The sequence below is a fragment of the Procambarus clarkii genome, chromosome 32 (genome assembly GCF_040958095.1).
Source record: "Procambarus clarkii isolate CNS0578487 chromosome 32, FALCON_Pclarkii_2.0, whole genome shotgun sequence".
In the NCBI taxonomy this organism is placed as follows: Eukaryota; Metazoa; Arthropoda; class Malacostraca; order Decapoda; family Cambaridae; genus Procambarus; species Procambarus clarkii.
The window spans coordinates 19,078,087-19,098,209 of NC_091181.1; the positions used below are offsets into that span (position 1 = coordinate 19,078,087).

Below are 20,123 nucleotides of genomic sequence, written 5' to 3' on the forward strand. Positions count from 1 at the left end.
GTCACACTGGTGCTATTGATCACACTGGTGCTATTGATCACACTGGTGCTATTGATCACACTGTTGCTAGTTATCACACTGTTGCTAGTGGACACACTGGTGCTATTGATCACACTGGTGCTATTGATCACACTGGTGCTAGTTATCACACTGGTGCTAGTGGTCACACTGTTGCTAGTGGTGACACTGGTGCTAGTGGTCACATTGGTGCAAGTGGTCACACTGGTGTTAATGGTCACACTGGTGCTAGTGGTCACACTGGTGTTAGTCGTCACACTGGTGCAAGTGGTCACACCGGTGCAAGTGGTTACACTGATGCAAGTGGTCACAATGGTGCGAGTGGTAACACTGGTGTTAATGGTCACACTGGTGCAAGTGGTCACACTGGTGCTAGTGGTCACACTAGTGTTAACGGTCACACTGGTGCTAGTGGTCACACTGGTGTTAATGGTCACACTGGTGCTAGTGGTCACACTGGTGCTAGTGGTCACACTGGTGTTAATGGTCACACTGGTGCTAGTGGTCACACTGGTGCTAGTGGTCACACTGGTGTTAATGGTCACACTGGTGTTAATGGTCACACAGGTGGTAGTGTTCTCACTGGTGCAAGTGGTCACACAGGTGGTAGTTGTCACACTGGTGTTAATGGCCACACTGGTGCTAGTGGTCACACAGATAGTAGTGGTCACCATGGTGCTAGTGGTCACACTGGTGCTAGTGATCACACAGGTGGTAGTGGTCTCACTGGTGCAAGTGGTCACACAGGTGGTAGTGGTCACACTGGTGCTAGTGGTCACACAGGTGGTAGTGGTCACACTGGTGCTAGTAGTCACACTGGTGCTAATGGTCACCCATGTGGTAGTGGTCACACTGGTGGAAGTTTTCACTCTTGTGCTATTATCATACTGATGATAGTGATCACACTGGTGCTATTGATCACACTGGCGCTAGTGGTCACACTGGTGCTATTGATCACACTGGTGTTATTGATCACACTGGTGCTATTGATCACACTGTTGCTAGTTATCACACTGTTGCTAGTGGACACACTGGTGCTATTGATCACACTGGTGCTATTGATCACACTGGTGCTAGTTATCACACTGGTGCTAGTAGTCACACTGTTGCTAGTGGTGACACTGGTGCTAGTGGTCACATTGGTGCAAGTGGTCACACTGGTGTTAATGGTCACACTGGTGCTAGTGGTCACACTGGTGTTAGTCGTCACACTGGTGCAAGTGGTCACACTGGTGCAAGTGGTTACACTGATGCAAGTGGTCACAATGGTGCGAGTGGTAACACTGGTGTTAATGGTCACACTGGTGCAAGTGGTCACACTGTTGCTAGTGGTCACACTTGTGTTAACGGTCACACTGGTGCTAGTGGTCACACTGGTGTTAATGTTCACACTGGTGTTAATGGTCACACTGGTGTTAATGGTCACACTGGTGCTAGTGGTCACACTGGTGTTAATGGCCACTCTGGTGCTAGTGGTCACACTGGTGCTAGTGGTCACACTGGTGTTAATGGTCACACTGGTGTTAATGGTCACACAGGTGGTAGTGGTCTCACTGGTGTTAATGGTCACACTGGTGTTAATCATCACACTGGTGCTAGTGGTCATACTGGTGCTAGTGATCACAAAGGTGCTAGTGGTCACACTGGTGTTAATGGTCACACTGGTGTTAATTATCACACTGGTGCTAGTGGTCATACTGGTGCTAGTGATCACAAAGGTGCTAGTGGTCACACTGGTGTTAATGGTCACACTGGTGTTAATTATCACACTGGTGCTAGTGGTCATACTGGTGCTAGTGATCACAAAGGTGCTAGTGGTCATACTGGTGCTAGTGGTAACACTGGTGTTAATGGTCACACTGATGTTAATGATCACACTGGTGCTGGTGGTCTTACTGGTGCTAGTGATCACACTGGTGCTAGTGGTCACACTGGTGCTTGTGGTCATTCTGGTGTTAATGGTCACACTGGTGCTAGAGGTCACACTTGTGCTAGTGGTCACACTGGTGCTAGTGGTCACACTGGTGTTAATGGTCACACTGGTGTTAATGGTCACACTGGTGCTAGTGGTAACACAGGTGTTAATGGTCACACTGGTGTTAATGATCACACTGGTGCTAGTGGTCTTACTGGTGCTAGTGATCACACTGGTGGTAGTGGTCACACTGGTGCTAGTGGTCACACTGGTGTTGATGGTCACACTGGTTTTAGTGGTCACACAGATGGTAGTGGTCACACTGGTGGTAATGGTCACACCGGTGCTAGTGGTCACACAGGTGGTAGTGGTCTCACTGGTGCTAGTAGTCACACTGGTTCTAGTGGTCACCCATGTGGTAGTGGTCACATTGATGCAAGTGGTCACACTGGTGCAAGTTTTCACTCTTGTGCTATTATGATACTGATGATAGTGATCACACTGGTGCTAGTGATCACACTAGCGCTAGTGGTCACACTGGCGCTATTGATCACACTGGTGCTATTGATCACACTGGTGCTATTGATCACACTGGTGCTAGTGGTCACACTGGTGTTAATGGTCACACAGGTGGTAGTGGTCTCACTGGTGTTAATGGTCACACTGGTGTTAATGATCACACTGGTGCTAGTGGTCATACTGGTTCTAGTGATCACAAAGTTGCTAGTGGTCACACTGGTGCTAGTGGTAACACTGGTGTTAATGGTCACACTGGTGTTAATGATCACACTGGTGCTAGTGGTCACTCTGGTGCTAGAGGTCACACTGGTGCTAGTGGTCACACTGGTGTTAATGGTCACACTGGTGCTAGTGGTCACACTGGTGCTAGTGGTCACTCTGGTGTTAAAGGTGACACTGGTGTTAATGGTCACACAGGTGGTAGTGGTCTCACTGGTGTTAATGGTCACACTGGTGTTAATGATCACACTGGTGCTAGTGGTCATACTGGTGCTAGTGATCACAAAGGTGCTAGTGGTCACACTGGTGTTAATGGTCACACTGGTGTTAATGATCACACTGGTGCTAGTGGTCATACTGGTGCTAGTGATCACAAAGGTGCAAGTGGTCACTCTGGTGCTAGTGGTAACACTGGTGGTAATGGTCACACTGGTGTTAATGATCACACTGGTGCTAGTGGTCTTACTGGTGCTAGTGATCACACTGGTGCTAGTGGTCACACTGGTGTTAATGGTCACAATGGTGTTAATGATCACAGTGGTGCTAGTGGTCACACTGGTGCTAGAGGTCACACTGGTGCTAGTGGTCACAATGGTGTTAATGGTCACACTGGTGTTAATAGTCACACTGGTGCTAGTGGTCACACTGGTGCTAGTGGTCACACTGGTGTTAATGGTCACACTGGTGTTAATGGTCACACTGGTGCTAGTGGTCACACTGGTGCTAGTGGTCACACTGGTGTTAATGGTCACACTGGTGTTAATGGTCACACAGGTGGTAGTGTTCTCACTGGTGCAAGTGGTCACACAGGTGGTAGTGGTCACACTGGTGTTAATGGCCACACTGGTGCTAGTGGTCACACAGATAGTAGTGGTCACCATGGTGCTAGTGGTCACACTGGTGCTAGTGATCACACAGGTGGTAGTGGTCTCACTGGTGCAAGTGGTCACACAGGTGGTAGTGGTCACACTGGTGCTAGTGGTCACACAGGTGGTAGTGGTCACACTGGTGCTAGTAGTCACACTGGTGCTAATGGTCACCCATGTGGTAGTGGTCACACTGGTGGAAGTTTTCACTCTTGTGCTATTATCATACTGATGATAGTGATCACACTGGTGCTAGTGGTCACACTGTTGCTAGTGGTGACACTGGTGCTAGTGGTCACATTGGTGCAAGTGGTCACACTGGTGTTAATGGTCACACTGGTGCTAGTGGTCACACTGGTGTTAGTCGTCACACTGGTGCAAGTGGTCACACTGGTGCAAGTGGTTACACTGATGCAAGTGGTCACAATGGTGCGAGTGGTAACACTGGTGTTAATGGTCACACTGGTGCAAGTGGTCACACTGGTGCTAGTGGTCACACTAGTGTTAACGGTCACACTGGTGCTAGTGGTCACACTGGTGTTAATGGTCACACTGGTGCTAGTGGTCACACTGGTGCTAGTGGTCACACTGGTGTTAATGGTCACACTGGTGCTAGTGGTCACACTGGTGCTAGTGGTCACACTGGTGTTAATGGTCACACTGGTGTTAATGGTCACACAGGTGGTAGTGTTCTCACTGGTGCAAGTGGTCACACAGGTGGTAGTTGTCACACTGGTGTTAATGGCCACACTGGTGCTAGTGGTCACACAGATAGTAGTGGTCACCATGGTGCTAGTGGTCACACTGGTGCTAGTGATCACACAGGTGGTAGTGGTCTCACTGGTGCAAGTGGTCACACAGGTGGTAGTGGTCACACTGGTGCTAGTGGTCACACAGGTGGTAGTGGTCACACTGGTGCTAGTAGTCACACTGGTGCTAATGGTCACCCATGTGGTAGTGGTCACACTGGTGGAAGTTTTCACTCTTGTGCTATTATCATACTGATGATAGTGATCACACTGGTGCTATTGATCACACTGGCGCTAGTGGTCACACTGGTGCTATTGATCACACTGGTGTTATTGATCACACTGGTGCTATTGATCACACTGTTGCTAGTTATCACACTGTTGCTAGTGGACACACTGGTGCTATTGATCACACTGGTGCTATTGATCACACTGGTGCTAGTTATCACACTGGTGCTAGTAGTCACACTGTTGCTAGTGGTGACACTGGTGCTAGTGGTCACATTGGTGCAAGTGGTCACACTGGTGTTAATGGTCACACTGGTGCTAGTGGTCACACTGGTGTTAGTCGTCACACTGGTGCAAGTGGTCACACTGGTGCAAGTGGTTACACTGATGCAAGTGGTCACAATGGTGCGAGTGGTAACACTGGTGTTAATGGTCACACTGGTGCAAGTGGTCACACTGTTGCTAGTGGTCACACTAGTGTTAACGGTCACACTGGTGCTAGTGGTCACACTGGTGTTAATGTTCACACTGGTGTTAATGGTCACACTGGTGTTAATGGTCACACTGGTGCTAGTGGTCACACTGGTGTTAATGGCCACTCTGGTGCTAGTGGTCACACTGGTGCTAGTGGTCACACTGGTGTTAATGGTCACACTGGTGTTAATGGTCACACAGGTGGTAGTGGTCTCACTGGTGTTAATGGTCACACTGGTGTTAATCATCACACTGGTGCTAGTGGTCATACTGGTGCTAGTGATCACAAAGGTGCTAGTGGTCACACTGGTGTTAATGGTCACACTGGTGTTAATTATCACACTGGTGCTAGTGGTCATACTGGTGCTAGTGATCACAAAGGTGCTAGTGGTCACACTGGTGTTAATGGTCACACTGGTGTTAATTATCACACTGGTGCTAGTGGTCATACTGGTGCTAGTGATCACAAAGGTGCTAGTGGTCATACTGGTGCTAGTGGTAACACTGGTGTTAATGGTCACACTGATGTTAATGATCACACTGGTGCTGGTGGTCTTACTGGTGCTAGTGATCACACTGGTGCTAGTGGTCACACTGGTGCTTGTGGTCATTCTGGTGTTAATGGTCACACTGGTGCTAGAGGTCACACTTGTGCTAGTGGTCACACTGGTGCTAGTGGTCACACTGGTGTTAATGGTCACACTGGTGTTAATGGTCACACTGGTGCTAGTGGTAACACAGGTGTTAATGGTCACACTGGTGTTAATGATCACACTGGTGCTAGTGGTCTTACTGGTGCTAGTGATCACACTGGTGGTAGTGGTCACACTGGTGCTAGTGGTCACACTGGTGTTGATGGTCACACTGGTTTTAGTGGTCACACAGATGGTAGTGGTCACACTGGTGGTAATGGTCACACCGGTGCTAGTGGTCACACAGGTGGTAGTGGTCTCACTGGTGCTAGTAGTCACACTGGTTCTAGTGGTCACCCATGTGGTAGTGGTCACATTGATGCAAGTGGTCACACTGGTGCAAGTTTTCACTCTTGTGCTATTATGATACTGATGATAGTGATCACACTGGTGCTAGTGATCACATTAGCGCTAGTGGTCACACTGGCGCTATTGATCACACTGGTGCTATTGATCACACTGGTGCTATTGATCACACTGGTGCTATTGATCACACTGGTGCTAGTGGTCACACTGGTGTTAATGGTCACACAGGTGGTAGTGGTCTCACTGGTGTTAATGGTCACACTGGTGTTAATGATCACACTGGTGCTAGTGGTCATACTGGTTCTAGTGATCACAAAGTTGCTAGTGGTCACACTGGTGCTAGTGGTAACACTGGTGTTAATGGTCACACTGGTGTTAATGATCACACTGGTGCTAGTGGTCTTACTGGTGCTAGTGATCACACTGGTGCTAGTGGTCACACTGGTGTTAGTGGTCACACTGGTGTTAATGATCACACTTGTGCTAGTGGTCACACTGGTGCTAGAGGTCACACTGGTGCTGGTGGTCACACTGGTGTTAATGGTCACACTGGTGATGGTGGTCACACTGGTGTTAGTGGTCACACTGGTGCTAGTGGTCACACTGGTGTTAGTGGTCACACTGGTGCAAGTGGTCGCACTGGTGCAAGTGGTAACACTGGTGATAATGTTCACACTGGTGTTAATGGTCACACGGGTGCTAGTGGTCACACTGGTGCTATTGATCACACTGGTGCTATTGATCACACTGGTGCTAGTGGTCACACTGGTGCTTGTGGTCATTCTGGTGTTAATGGTCACACTGGTGCTAGAGGTCACACTTGTGCTAGTGGTCACACTGGTGCTAGTGGTCACACTGGTGTTAATGGTCACACTGGTGTTAATGGTCACACTGGTGCTAGTGGTAACACAGGTGTTAATGGTCACACTGGTGTTAATGATCACACTGGTGCTAGTGGTCTTACTGGTGCTAGTGATCACACTGGTGGTAGTGGTCACACTGGTGCTAGTGGTCACACTGGTGTTAATGGTCACACTGGTTTTAGTGGTCACACAGGTGGTAGTGGTCACACTGGTGCTAGTAGTCACACTGGTGTTAATGGTCACACTGGTTTTAGTGGTCACACAGGTGGTAGTTGTCACACTGGTGTTAATGGCCACACTGGTGCTAGTGGTCACACAGATAGTAGTGGTCACCATGGTGCTAGTGGTCACACTGGTGCTAGTGATCACACAGGTGGTAGTGGTCTCACTGGTGCAAGTGGTCACACAGGTGGTAGTGGTCACACTGGTGCTAGTGGTCACACAGGTGGTAGTGGTCACACTGGTGCTAGTAGTCACACTGGTGCTAATGGTCACCCATGTGGTAGTGGTCACACTGGTGGAAGTTTTCACTCTTGTGCTATTATCATACTGATGATAGTGATCACACTGGTGTTATTGATCACACTGGCGCTAGTGGTCACACTGGTGCTATTGATCACACTGGTGTTATTGATCACACTGGTGCTATTGATCACACTGTTGCTAGTTATCACACTGTTGCTAGTGGACACACTGGTGCTATTGATCACACTGGTGCTATTGATCACACTGGTGCTAGTTATCACACTGGTGCTAGTAGTCACACTGTTGCTAGTGGCGACACTGGTGCTAGTGGTCACATTGGTGCAAGTGGTCACACTGGTGTTAATGGTCACACTGGTGCTAGTGGTCACACTGGTGTTAGTCGTCACACTGGTGCAAGTGGTCACACTGGTGCAAGTGGTTACACTGATGCAAGTGGTCACAATGGTGCGAGTGGTAACACTGGTGTTAATGGTCACACTGGTGCAAGTGGTCACACTGTTGCTAGTGGTCACACTAGTGTTAACGGTCACACTGGTGCTAGTGGTCACACTGGTGTTAATGTTCACACTGGTGTTAATGGTCACACTGGTGTTAATGGTCACACTGGTGCTAGTGGTCACACTGGTGTTAATGGCCACTCTGGTGCTAGTGGTCACACTGGTGCTAGTGGTCACACTGGTGTTAATGGTCACACTGGTGTTAATGGTCACACAGGTGGTAGTGGTCTCACTGGTGTTAATGGTCACACTGGTGTTAATCATCACACTGGTGCTAGTGGTCATACTGGTGCTAGTGATCACAAAGGTGCTAGTGGTCACACTGGTGTTAATGGTCACACTGGTGTTAATTATCACACTGGTGCTAGTGGTCATACTGGTGCTAGTGATCACAAAGGTGCTAGTGGTCACACTGGTGTTAATGGTCACACTGGTGTTAATTATCACACTGGTGCTAGTGGTCATACTGGTGCTAGTGATCACAAAGGAGCTAGTGGTCATACTGGTGCTAGTGGTAACACTGGTGTTAATGGTCACACTGATGTTAATGATCACACTGGTGCTGGTGGTCTTACTGGTGCTAGTGATCACACTGGTGCTAGTGGTCACACTGGTGCTTGTGGTCATTCTGGTGTTAATGGTCACACTGGTGCTAGAGGTCACACTTGTGCTAGTGGTCACACTGGTGCTAGTGGTCACACTGGTGTTAATGGTCACACTGGTGTTAATGGTCACACTGGTGCTAGTGGTAACACAGGTGTTAATGGTCACACTGGTGTTAATGATCACACTGGTGCTAGTGGTCTTACTGGTGCTAGTGATCACACTGGTGGTAGTGGTCACACTGGTGCTAGTGGTCACACTGGTGTTGATGGTCACACTGGTTTTAGTGGTCACACAGATGGTAATGGTCACACTGGTGGTAATGGTCACACCGGTGCTAGTGGTCACACAGGTGGTAGTGGTCTCACTGGTGCTAGTAGTCACACTTGTTCTAGTGGTCACCCATGTGGTAGTGGTCACATTGATGCAAGTGGTCACACTGGTGCAAGTTTTCACTCTTGTGCTATTATGATACTGATGATAGTGATCACACTGGTGCTAGTGATCACACTAGCGCTAGTGGTCACACTGGCGCTATTGATCACACTGGTGCTATTGATCACACTGGTGCTATTGATCACACTGGTGCTATTGATCACACTGGTGCTAGTGGTCACACTGGTGTTAATGGTCACACAGGTGGTAGTGGTCTCACTGGTGTTAATGGTCACACTGGTGTTAATGATCACACTGGTGCTAGTGGTCATACTGGTTCTAGTGATCACAAAGTTGCTAGTGGTCACACTGGTGCTAGTGGTAACACTGGTGTTAATGGTCACACTGGTGTTAATGATCACACTGGTGCTAGTGGTCTTACTGGTGCTAGTGATCACACTGGTGCTAGTGGTCACACTGGTGTTAGTGGTCACACTGGTGTTAATGATCACACTTGTGCTAGTGGTCACACTGGTGCTAGAGGTCACACTGGTGCTGGTGGTCACACTGGTGTTAATGGTCACACTGGTGATGGTGGTCAAACTGGTGTTAGTGGTCACACTGGTGCTAGTGGTCACACTGGTGTTAGTGGTCACACTGGTGCAAGTGGTCGCACTGGTGCAAGTGGTAACACTGGTGATAATGTTCACACTGGTGTTAATGGTCACACGGGTGCTAGTGGTCACACTGGTGCTATTGATCACACTGGTGCTATTGATCACACTGGTGCTAGTGGTCACACTGGTGCTTGTGGTCATTCTGGTGTTAATGGTCACACTGGTGCTAGAGGTCACACTTGTGCTAGTGGTCACACTGGTGCTAGTGGTCACACTGGTGTTAATGGTCACACTGGTGTTAATGGTCACACTGGTGCTAGTGGTAACACAGGTGTTAATGGTCACACTGGTGTTAATGATCACACTGGTGCTAGTGGTCTTACTGGTGCTAGTGATCACACTGGTGGTAGTGGTCACACTGGTGCTAGTGGTCACACTGGTGTTAATGGTCACACTGGTTTTAGTGGTCACACAGGTGGTAGTGGTCACACTGGTGGTAATGGTCACACCGGTGCTAGTGGTCACACAGGTGGTAGTGGTCTCACTGGTGCTAGTAGTCACACTGGTTCTAGTGGTCACCCATGTGGTAGTGGTCACATTGATGCAAGTGGTCACACTGGTGCAAGTTTTCACTCTTGTGCTATTATGATACTGATGATAGTGATCACACTGGTGCTAGTGATCACACTAGCGCTAGTGGTCACACTGGCGCTATTGATCACACTGGTGCTATTGATCACACTGGTGCTATTGATCACACTGGTGCTATTGATCACACTGGTGCTAGTGGTCACACTGGTGTTAATGGTCACACAGGTGGTAGTGGTCTCACTGGTGTTAATGGTCACACTGGTGTTAATGATCACACTGGTGCTAGTGGTCATACTGGTTCTAGTGATCACAAAGTTGCTAGTGGTCACACTGGTGCTAGTGGTAACACTGGTGTTAATGGTCACACTGGTGTTAATGATCACACTGGTGCTAGTGGTCTTACTGGTGCTAGTGATCACACTGGTGCTAGTGGTCACACTGGTGTTAGTGGTCACACTGGTGTTAATGATCACACTTGTGCTAGTGGTCACACTGGTGCTAGAGGTCACACTGGTGCTGGTGGTCACACTGGTGTTAGTGGTCACACTGGTGCTAGTGATCACACTAGCGCTAGTGGTCACACTGGCGCTATTGATCACACTGGTGCTATTGATCACACTGGTGCTATTGATCACACTGGTGCTATTGATCACACTGGTGCTAGTGGTCACACTGGTGTTAATGGTCACACAGGTGGTAGTGGTCTCACTGGTGTTAATGGTCACACTGGTGTTAATGATCACACTGGTGCTAGTGGTCATACTGGTTCTAGTGATCACAAAGTTGCTAGTGGTCACACTGGTGCTAGTGGTAACACTGGTGTTAATGGTCACACTGGTGTTAATGATCACACTGGTGCTAGTGGTCTTACTGGTGCTAGTGATCACACTGGTGCTAGTGGTCACACTGGTGTTAGTGGTCACACTGGTGTTAATGATCACACTTGTGCTAGTGGTCACACTGGTGCTAGAGGTCACACTGGTGCTGGTGGTCACACTGGTGTTAATGGTCACACTGGTGATGGTGGTCACACTGGTGTTAGTGGTCACACTGGTGCTAGTGGTCACACTGGTGTTAGTGGTCACACTGGTGCAAGTGGTCGCACTGGTGCAAGAGGTAACACTGGTGATATTGTTCACACTGGTGTTAATGGTCACACGGGTGCTAGTGGTCACACTGGTGCTATTGATCACACTGGTGCTATTGATCACACTGGTGCTAGTGATCATACTGGTGCTATTGATCACACTGATGCTATCACTTATGGTGCTAGTGGTCACACTGGTGCTAGTGGTCACACTGGTACTAGTGGTCACCATGGTATTAATGGTCACTTGTGCTAGTGGTCGCTCTGGTGCTAATGGTGACACTGGTGCTAGTGGTCACACTGGTCCTAGTGGTGACACTGGTGCTAGTGGTGACACTGGTGCTAGTGGTGACACTGGTACTAGTGGTCACATTGGTGCAAGTGGTCACACTGGTGTTAATGGTCACACTGGTGCTAGTGGTCACACTGGTGTTTATGGTCACACTGGTGCAAGTGGTCACACTGGTGCAAGTGGTTACACTGGTGCAAGTGGTCACACTGGTGTTAATGGTCACACTGGTGCTAGTGGTCACACTGGTGTTAATGGTCACGCTGGTGTTAATGGTCACACTGGTGCTAGTGGTCACACTGGTGTTAATGGTCACAATGGTGTTAATGGTCACACTGGTGTTGATGGTCACACTCTTGCTAGTAGTCACACTGGTGCTAGTGGTCACACTGGTGTTAATGGTCACACTGGTGTTAATGGTCACACAGGTGATAGTGGTCTCTCTGATGTTAATGGTCACACTGGTGTTAATGGTCACACTGGTGTTAATGGTCACACTGGTGTTAATGGTCACACTGGTGCTAGTGGTCACACTGGTGTTAATGGTCACACAGGTGTTAATGGTCACACTGGTGCTAGTGGTCACACCGGTGCTAGTGGTCACACTTGTGTTAATGGTCACACAGGTGGTAGTGGTCTCACTGATGTTAATGGTCACACTGGTGTTAATGGTCACACTGGTGGTTGTGGTCACACTGGTGCTGGTGGTCACACTGGTGTTAGTGGTTACACTGGTGCTAGTGGTCACACTGGTGTTAATGGTCACACTGGTGCAAGTGGTCGCATTGGTGCTAGTGGTAACACTGGTGTTAATGTTCACACTGGTGTTAATGGTTACACTGGTGCTAGTGGTCACACTGGTGCTATTGATCACACTGGTTCTATTGATCACACTGGTGCTAGTGATCATACTGGTGCAATTGATCACACTGGTGCTAGCTATCACACTGGTGCTATTGATCATACTGGGTCTATTGATCACACTGGTGCTAGTGATCATACTGGTGCTATTGATCACACTGGGGCTAACTATCACAATGGTGCTAGTGGTCACACTGGTGCTAGTGGTCACATTGGTGCAAGTGGTCACCATGGTGTTATTTGTCACTTGTGCTTGTGGTAACTCTGGTGCTAATGGTGACACTGGTGCTAGTGGTCACATTGGTGCGAATGGTCACACTGGTGTTAATGGTCACACTGGTGCTAGTGGTCACACTGGTGCTAGTGGTGACATTGGTGCTAGTGGTCACATTGGTGCAAGTGGTCACACTGGTGTTAATGGTCACACTGGTGCTAGTGGTCACACTGGTGCCAGTGGTCACACTGGTGCAAGTGGTCACACTGGTGCAAGTGGTAAGACTGGTGCAAGAGGTCACACTGGTGTTAATGGTCACACTGGTGCTAGTGGTCACACTGGTGTTAATGGTCACACTGGTGCTAGTGGTCACACTGGTGTTAATGGTCACACTGGTGCTAGTGATCACAAAGGTGCTAGTGGTCACACTGGTGTTAATGATCACACTGGTGCTAGTGGTCTTACTAGTGCTAGTTATCACACTGGTGCTAGTAGACACACTGGTGCTAGTTATCACACTGGTGCTAGTGGATACACTGGTGCTATTGATCACACTGCTGCTATTGATCACACTGGTGCTAGTTATCACACTGGTGCTAGTGGTCACACTGGGGCTAGTGGTGACACTGGTGCTAGTGGTCACATTTGTGCAAGTGGTCATACTGGTATTAATGGTCACACTGGTGCTAGTGGTCACACTGGTGTTAGTGGTAACACTGGTGCAAGTGGTCACACTGGTGCAAGTGGTTACACTTGTGCTAGTGGTCACACTGGTGCAAGTGGTCACACTGGTGTTAATGGTCACATTGGTGCAAGTGGTCACACTTGTGTTAATGGTCACACTGGTGCTAGTGGTCACACTGGTGCTAGTGGTCACACTGGTGTTAATTGTTACACTGGTGCTAGTGGTCACACTGGTGTTATGGTCACACTGGTGCTAGTGGTCACACAGGTGGTAGTGGTCACAATGGTGCTAGTGGTCACACTGGTGTTAATGGTCACACTGGTGCATGTAGTCACACTGGTGCTAGTGGTCACACTGGTGCTAGTGGTCACACTCATGCAAGTGGTCGCACTGGTGCTAGTGGTAACACTGGTGTTAATGTTCACACTGGTGTTAATGGTCACACTGGTGCTAGTGGTCACACTGGTGCTATTGATCACACTGGTGCTATTGATCACACTGGTGCTAGTGATCATACTGGTGCTATTGATCACACTGGTGCTAGTGGTCACACTGGTGTTAATGGTCACACCGGTGTTAATGGTCACACTGGTGCTAGTGGTCACACTGGTGTTAATGGTCACAATGGTGTTAATGGTCACACTGGTGTTGATGGTCACACTGGTGCTAGTGGTCACACTGGTGCTAGTGGTCACACTGGTGTTAATGGTCACACTGGTGTTAATGGTCACACAGGTGATAGTGGTCTCACTGATGTTAATGGTCACACTGGTGTTAATGGTCACACTGGTGTTAATGGTCACTCTGGTGCTAGTGGTCACACCGGTGTTAATGGTCACACTGGTGTTAATGGTCACACAGGTGTTAATGGTCACACTGGTGCTAGTGGTCACACCGGTGCTAGTGGTCACACTGGTGTTAATGGTCACACAGGTGGTAGTGGTCTCACTGATGTTAATGGTCACACTGGTGTTAATGTTCACACTGGTGGTAGTGGTCACACTGGTGCTGGTGGTCACACTGGTGTTAGTGGTCACACTGGTGCTAGTGGTCACACTGGTGTTAATGGTCACACTGGTGCTAGTGGTCACACTGGTGCAAGTGGTCGCACTGGTGCTAGTGGTAACTCTGGTGTTAATGGTCTCACTGGTGCTAGTGGTCACACTGGTGCTATTGATCACACTGGTTCTATTGATCACACTGGTGCTAGTGATCATACTGGTGCAATTGATCACACTAGTGCTAGCTATCACACTGGTGCTATTGATCATACTGGTTCTATTGATCACACTGGTGCTAGTGATCATACTGGTGCTATTGATCACACTGGTGCTAACTATCACAATGTTGCTAGTGGTGACACTGGTGCAAGTGGTCACATTGGTGCGAGTGGTCACACTGGTGTTAATGGGCACACTGGTGCTAGTGGTCACACTGGTGCTAGTGGTCACACTGGTGCTAGTGGTCACATTGGTGCAAGTGGTCACACTGGTGTTAATGGTAACACTGGTGCTAGTGGTCACAATGGTGTTAATGGTCACACTGGTGCTAGTGGTCACACTGGTGCAAGTGGTCACATTGGTGCTAGTGGTCACTCTGGTGTTAACGGTCACACTGGTGCTAGTGGTCACACTGGTGTTAATGGTCACACTAGTGCTAGTGGTCACACTGGTGTTAATGGTCACACTGGTGCAAGTGGTCACACTGGTGCTAGTGGTCACACTGGTGCTAGTGGTCACACTGGTGTTAACAGTCACACTGGTGCTAGTGGTCACACTGGTGTTAATGGTCACACTGGTGCAAGTGGTCACACTGGTGTTAATGGTCACACAGGTGGTAGTGGTCTCACTGGTGTTAATGGTCACACTGGTGTTAATGATCACACTGGTGCTAGTGGTCATACCGGTGCTAGTGATCACAAACGTGCTAGTGGTAACACTGGTGTTAATGGTCACACTGGTGTTAATGACCTCACTGGTGCTAGTCGTCTTACTGGTGCTAGTGATCACACTGGTGCTAGTGGTCACACTGGTGTTAATGGTCACACTGGTGTTAATGATCACACTGGTGCTAGTGGTCACTCTGGTGCTAGAGGTCACACTGGTGCTAGTGGTCACACTGGTGTTAATGGTCACACTGGTGCTAGTGGTCACACTGGTAATAGTGGTCACACTGGGGTTAATGGTCACACTGGTGTTAATGGTCACACAGGTGGTAGTGGTCTCACTGATGTTAATGGTCACACTGGTGTTAATGTTCACACTGGTGGTAGTGGTCACACTGGTGCTGGTGGTCACACTGGTGTTAGTGGTCACACTGGTGCTAGTGGTCACACTGGTGTTAATGGTCACACTGGTGCTAGTGGTCACACTGGTGCAAGTGGTCGCACTGGTGCTAGTGGTAACACTGGTGTTAATGGTCTCACTGGTGCTAGTGGTCACACTGGTGCTATTGATCACACTGGTTCTATTGATCACACTGGTGCTAGTGATCATACTGGTGCAATTGATCACACTAGTGCTAGCTATCACACTGGTGCTATTGATCATACTGGTTCTATTGATCACACTGGTGCTAGTGATCATACTGGTGCTATTGATCACACTGGTGCTAACTATCACAATGTTGCTAGTGGTGACACTGGTGCTAGTGGTCACATTGGTGCGAGTGGTCACACTGGTGTTAATGGGCACACTGGTGCTAGTGGTCACACTGGTGCTAGTGGTCACACTGGTGCTAGTGGTCACATTGGTGCAAGTGGTCACACTGGTGTTAATGGTAACACTGGTGCTAGTGGTCACAATGGTGTTAATGGTCACACTGGTGCTAGTGGTCACACTGGTGCAAGTGGTCACATTGGTGCTAGGGGTCACTCTGGTGTTAACGGTCACACTGGTGCTAGTGGTCACACTGGTGTTAATGGTCACACTAGTGCTAGTGGTCACACTGGTGTTAATGGTCACACTGGTGCAAGTGGTCACACTGGTGCTAGTGGTCACACTGGTGTTAACAGTCACACTGGTGCTAGTGGTCACACTGGTGTTAATGGTCACCCTGGTGCAAGTGGTCACACTGGTGTTAATGGTCACACAGGTGGTAGTGGTCTCACTGGTGTTAATGGTCACACTGGTGTTAATGATCACACTGGTGCTAGTGGTCATACCGGTGCTAGTGATCAAAAAGGTGCTAGTGGTCACACTGGTGTTAATGGTCACACTGGTGTTAATGATCACACTGGTGCTAGTAGTCATACTGGTGCTAGTGATCACAAACGTGCTAGTGGTAACACTGGTGTTAATGGTCACACTGGTGTTAATGATCTCACTGGTGCTAGTCGTCTTACTGGTGCTAGTGATCACACTGGTGCTAGTGGTCACACTGGTGTTAATGGTCACACTGGTGTTAATGATCACACTGGTGCTAGTGGTCACTCTGGTGCTAGAGGTCACACTGGTGCTAGTGGTCACACTGGTGTTAATGGTCACACTGGTGCTAGTGGTCACACTGGTAATAGTGGTCACACTGGGGTTAATGGTGACACTGGTGTTAATGGTCACACAGGTGGTAGTGGTCTCACTGGTGCAAGTGGCCACACAGGTGGTAGTGTTCTCACTGGTGCAAGTGGTCACACAGGTAGTAGTGGTCACACAGGTGGTAGTGGTCACACTGGTGTTAATGGTCACACTGGTGCTAGTGGTCACACAGATGGTAATGGTCACACTGGTGCTAGTGGTCACACTGGTACTAGTGATCACACAGGTGGTAATGGTCACACTGGTGCTAGTGGTCACACAGGTGGTAGTGGTCACACCGGTGCAAGTTTTCACTCTTGTGCTATTATCATACTGATAATAGTGATCACACTGGTGCTAGTGATCACACTGGCGCTAGTGGTCACACTGGTGAAATTGATCACACTGGTGCTATTGATCACACTGGTGCTAGTTATCACACTGGTGCTAGTGGACACACTGGTGCTATTGATGACACTGGTACTATTGATCACACTGGTGCTAGTTATCACACTGGTACTAGTGGTCACACTGGTGCTAGTGGTGACACTGGTGCTAGTGGTCACATTGGTGCAAGTGGTCACACTGGTGTTATTGGTCACACTGGTGCTAGTGGTCACATTGGTGCAAGTGGTCACACTGGTGTTAATGGTCACACTGGTGCTAGTGGTCACACTGGTGTTAGTGGTCACACTGGTGCAAGTGGTCACACTGGTGCAAGTGGTTACACTGGTGCAAGTGGTCACACTGGTGTTATTGGTCACACGGGTGCTAGTTGTAACACTGGTGTTAATGGTCACACTGGTGCTAGTGGTCACACACGTAGTAGTGGTCACAATGGTGCTAGTGGTAACACTGGTGTTAATGGTCACACTGGTGCAAGTGGTCACACTGGTGCTAGTGGTCACACTGGTGTTAACGGTCGCACTGAGGCTAGTGGTCACACTGGTGTTAATGGTCACACTGGTGCTAGTGGTGACACTGGTGCTAGTGGTGACACTGGTGCTAGTGGTGACACTGGTGCTAGTGGTCACATTGGTGCAAGTGGTCACACTGGTGTTAATGGTCACACTGGTGCTAGTGGTCACACTGGTGCTAGTGGTCACACTGGTACAAGTGGTCACACTGGTGCAAGTGCTAACACTGGTGCAAGTGGTCACACTGGTGTTAATGGTCACACTGGTGCTAGTGATCACACTGGTGTTAATGGTCACACTGGTGCTAGTGGTCACACTGGTGCAAGTGGTCACACTGGTGCTAGTGGTCACACTGGTGTTAACGGTCACACTGGTGCTAGTGGTCACACTGGTGCTAGTGGTCACACTGGTGTTAATGGTCACACTGGTGTTAATGGTCACACTGGTGCTAGTGGTCACACTGGTGTTAATGGTCACACTGGTGCTAGTGGTGACAATGGTGCTAGTGGTGACACTGGTGTTAATGGTCACACTGGTGATAATGGTCACACAGGTGGTAGTGGTCTCACTGGTGTTAATGGTTACACTGGTGTTAATGATCACAATGGTGCTAGTGGTCATACTGCTGCTAGTGATCACAAAGGTGCTAGTGGTCACACTTGTGCTAGTGGTCACACTTGTGCTAGTGTTCACATTTGTGCAAGTGATCACACTGTTGCTAGTGATCATACTGGTGCTATTGATCACACTGTTGCTAGTGGTCACACTGGTGTTAATGGTCACACTGGTGTTAATGGTCACACTGGTGCTAGTGGTCACACTGGTGTTAATGGTCACAATGGTGTTAATGGTCACACTGGTGTTGATGGTCACACTGGTGCTAGTGGTCACACTGGTGTTAATGGTCACACTGGTGTTAATGGTCACACAGGTGATAGTATTCTCACTGATGTTAATGGTCACACTGGTGTTAATGGTCACACTGGTGTTAATGGTCACTCTGGTGCTAGTGGTCACACCGGTGTTAATGGTCACACTGGTGTTAATGGTCACACAGGTGTTAATGGTCACACTGGTGCTAGTGGTCACACCGGTGCTAGTGGTCACACTGGTGTTAATGGTCACACAGGTGGTAGTGGTCTCACTGATGTTAATGGTCACACTGGTGTTAATGTTCACACTGGTGGTAGTGGTCACACTGGTGCTGGTGGTCACACTGGTGTTAGTGGTCACACTGGTGCTAGTGGTCACACTGGTGTTAATGGTCACACTGGTGCTAGTGGTCACACTGGTGCAAGTGGTCGCACTGGTGCTAGTGGTAACACTGGTGTTAATGGTCTCACTGGTGCTAGTGGTCACACTGGTGCTATTGATCACACTGGTTCTATTGATCACACTGGTGCTAGTGATCATACTGGTGCAATTGATCACACTAGTGCTAGCTATCACACTGGTGCTATTGATCATACTGGTTCTATTGATCACACTGGTGCTAGTGATCATACTGGTGCTATTGATCACACTGGTGCTAACTATCACAATGTTGCTAGTGGTGACACTGGTGCTAGTGGTCACATTGGTGCGAGTGGTCACACTGGTGTTAATGGGCACACTGGTGCTAGTGGTCACACTGGTGCTAGTGGTCACACTGGTGCTAGTGGTCACATTGGTGCAAGTGGTCACACTGGTGTTAATGGTAACACTGGTGCTAGTGGTCACACTGGTGTTAATGGTCACACTGGTGCTAGTGGTCACACTGGTGCAAGTGGTCACATTGGTGCTAGTGGTCACTCTGGTGTTAACGGTCACACTGGTGCTAGTGGTCACACTGGTGTTAATGGTCACACTAGTGCTAGTGGTCACACTGGTGTTAATGGTCACACTGGTGCAAGTGGTCACACTGGTGCTAGTGGTCACACTGGTGTTAACAGTCACACTGGTGCTAGTGGTCACACTGGTGTTAATGGTCACACTGGTGCAAGTGGTCACACTGGTGTTAATGGTCACACAGGTGGTAGTGGTCTCATTGGTGTTAATGGTCACACTGGTGTTAATGATCACACTGGTGCTAGTGGTCATACCGGTGCTAGTGATCAAAAAGGTGCTAGTGGTCACACTGGTGTTAATGGTCACACTGGTGGTAATGATCACACTGGTGCTAGTAGTCATACTGGTGCTAGTGATCACAAACGTGCTAGTGGTAACACTGGTGTTAATGGTCACACTGGTGTTAATGATCTCACTGGTGCTAGTCGTCTTACTGGTGCTAGTGATCGCACTGGTGCTAGTGGTCACACTGGTGTTAATGGTCACACTGGTGTTAATGATCACACTGGTGCTAGTGGTCACTCTGGTGCTAGAGGTCACACTGGTGCTAGTGGTCACACTGGTCTTAATGGTCACACTGGTGCTAGTGGTCACACTGGTAATAGTGGTCACACTGGTAATAGTGGTCACACTGCGGTTAATGGTGACACTGGTGTTAATGGTCACACAGGTGGTAGTGGTCTCACTGGTGCAAGTGGCCACACAGGTGGTAG

At 48.9% G+C, this 20,123-nt stretch overlaps 1 protein-coding gene across 1 annotated transcript in view; it reads left to right on the forward strand.

Moving 5' to 3' along the window:
* Positions 1 to 20,123, forward strand: part of LOC138370457 (fibroin heavy chain-like) — a 118,086-nt gene that overhangs the window by 53,966 nt on the left and 43,997 nt on the right. The window contains exons 19-29 of the mRNA XM_069334826.1: positions 863 to 1,432; positions 4,496 to 4,993; positions 7,356 to 7,779; positions 9,075 to 9,236; positions 10,244 to 10,405; positions 10,712 to 10,873; positions 11,135 to 11,354; positions 12,298 to 12,513; positions 14,311 to 14,537; positions 16,248 to 16,544; positions 19,595 to 19,891. Of these exons, the coding sequence (XP_069190927.1) occupies positions 863 to 1,432; positions 4,496 to 4,993; positions 7,356 to 7,779; positions 9,075 to 9,236; positions 10,244 to 10,405; positions 10,712 to 10,873; positions 11,135 to 11,354; positions 12,298 to 12,513; positions 14,311 to 14,537; positions 16,248 to 16,544; positions 19,595 to 19,891 (3,235 nt within the window). The remainder of the gene's footprint in view (positions 1 to 862; positions 1,433 to 4,495; positions 4,994 to 7,355; positions 7,780 to 9,074; positions 9,237 to 10,243; positions 10,406 to 10,711; positions 10,874 to 11,134; positions 11,355 to 12,297; positions 12,514 to 14,310; positions 14,538 to 16,247; positions 16,545 to 19,594; positions 19,892 to 20,123) is intronic.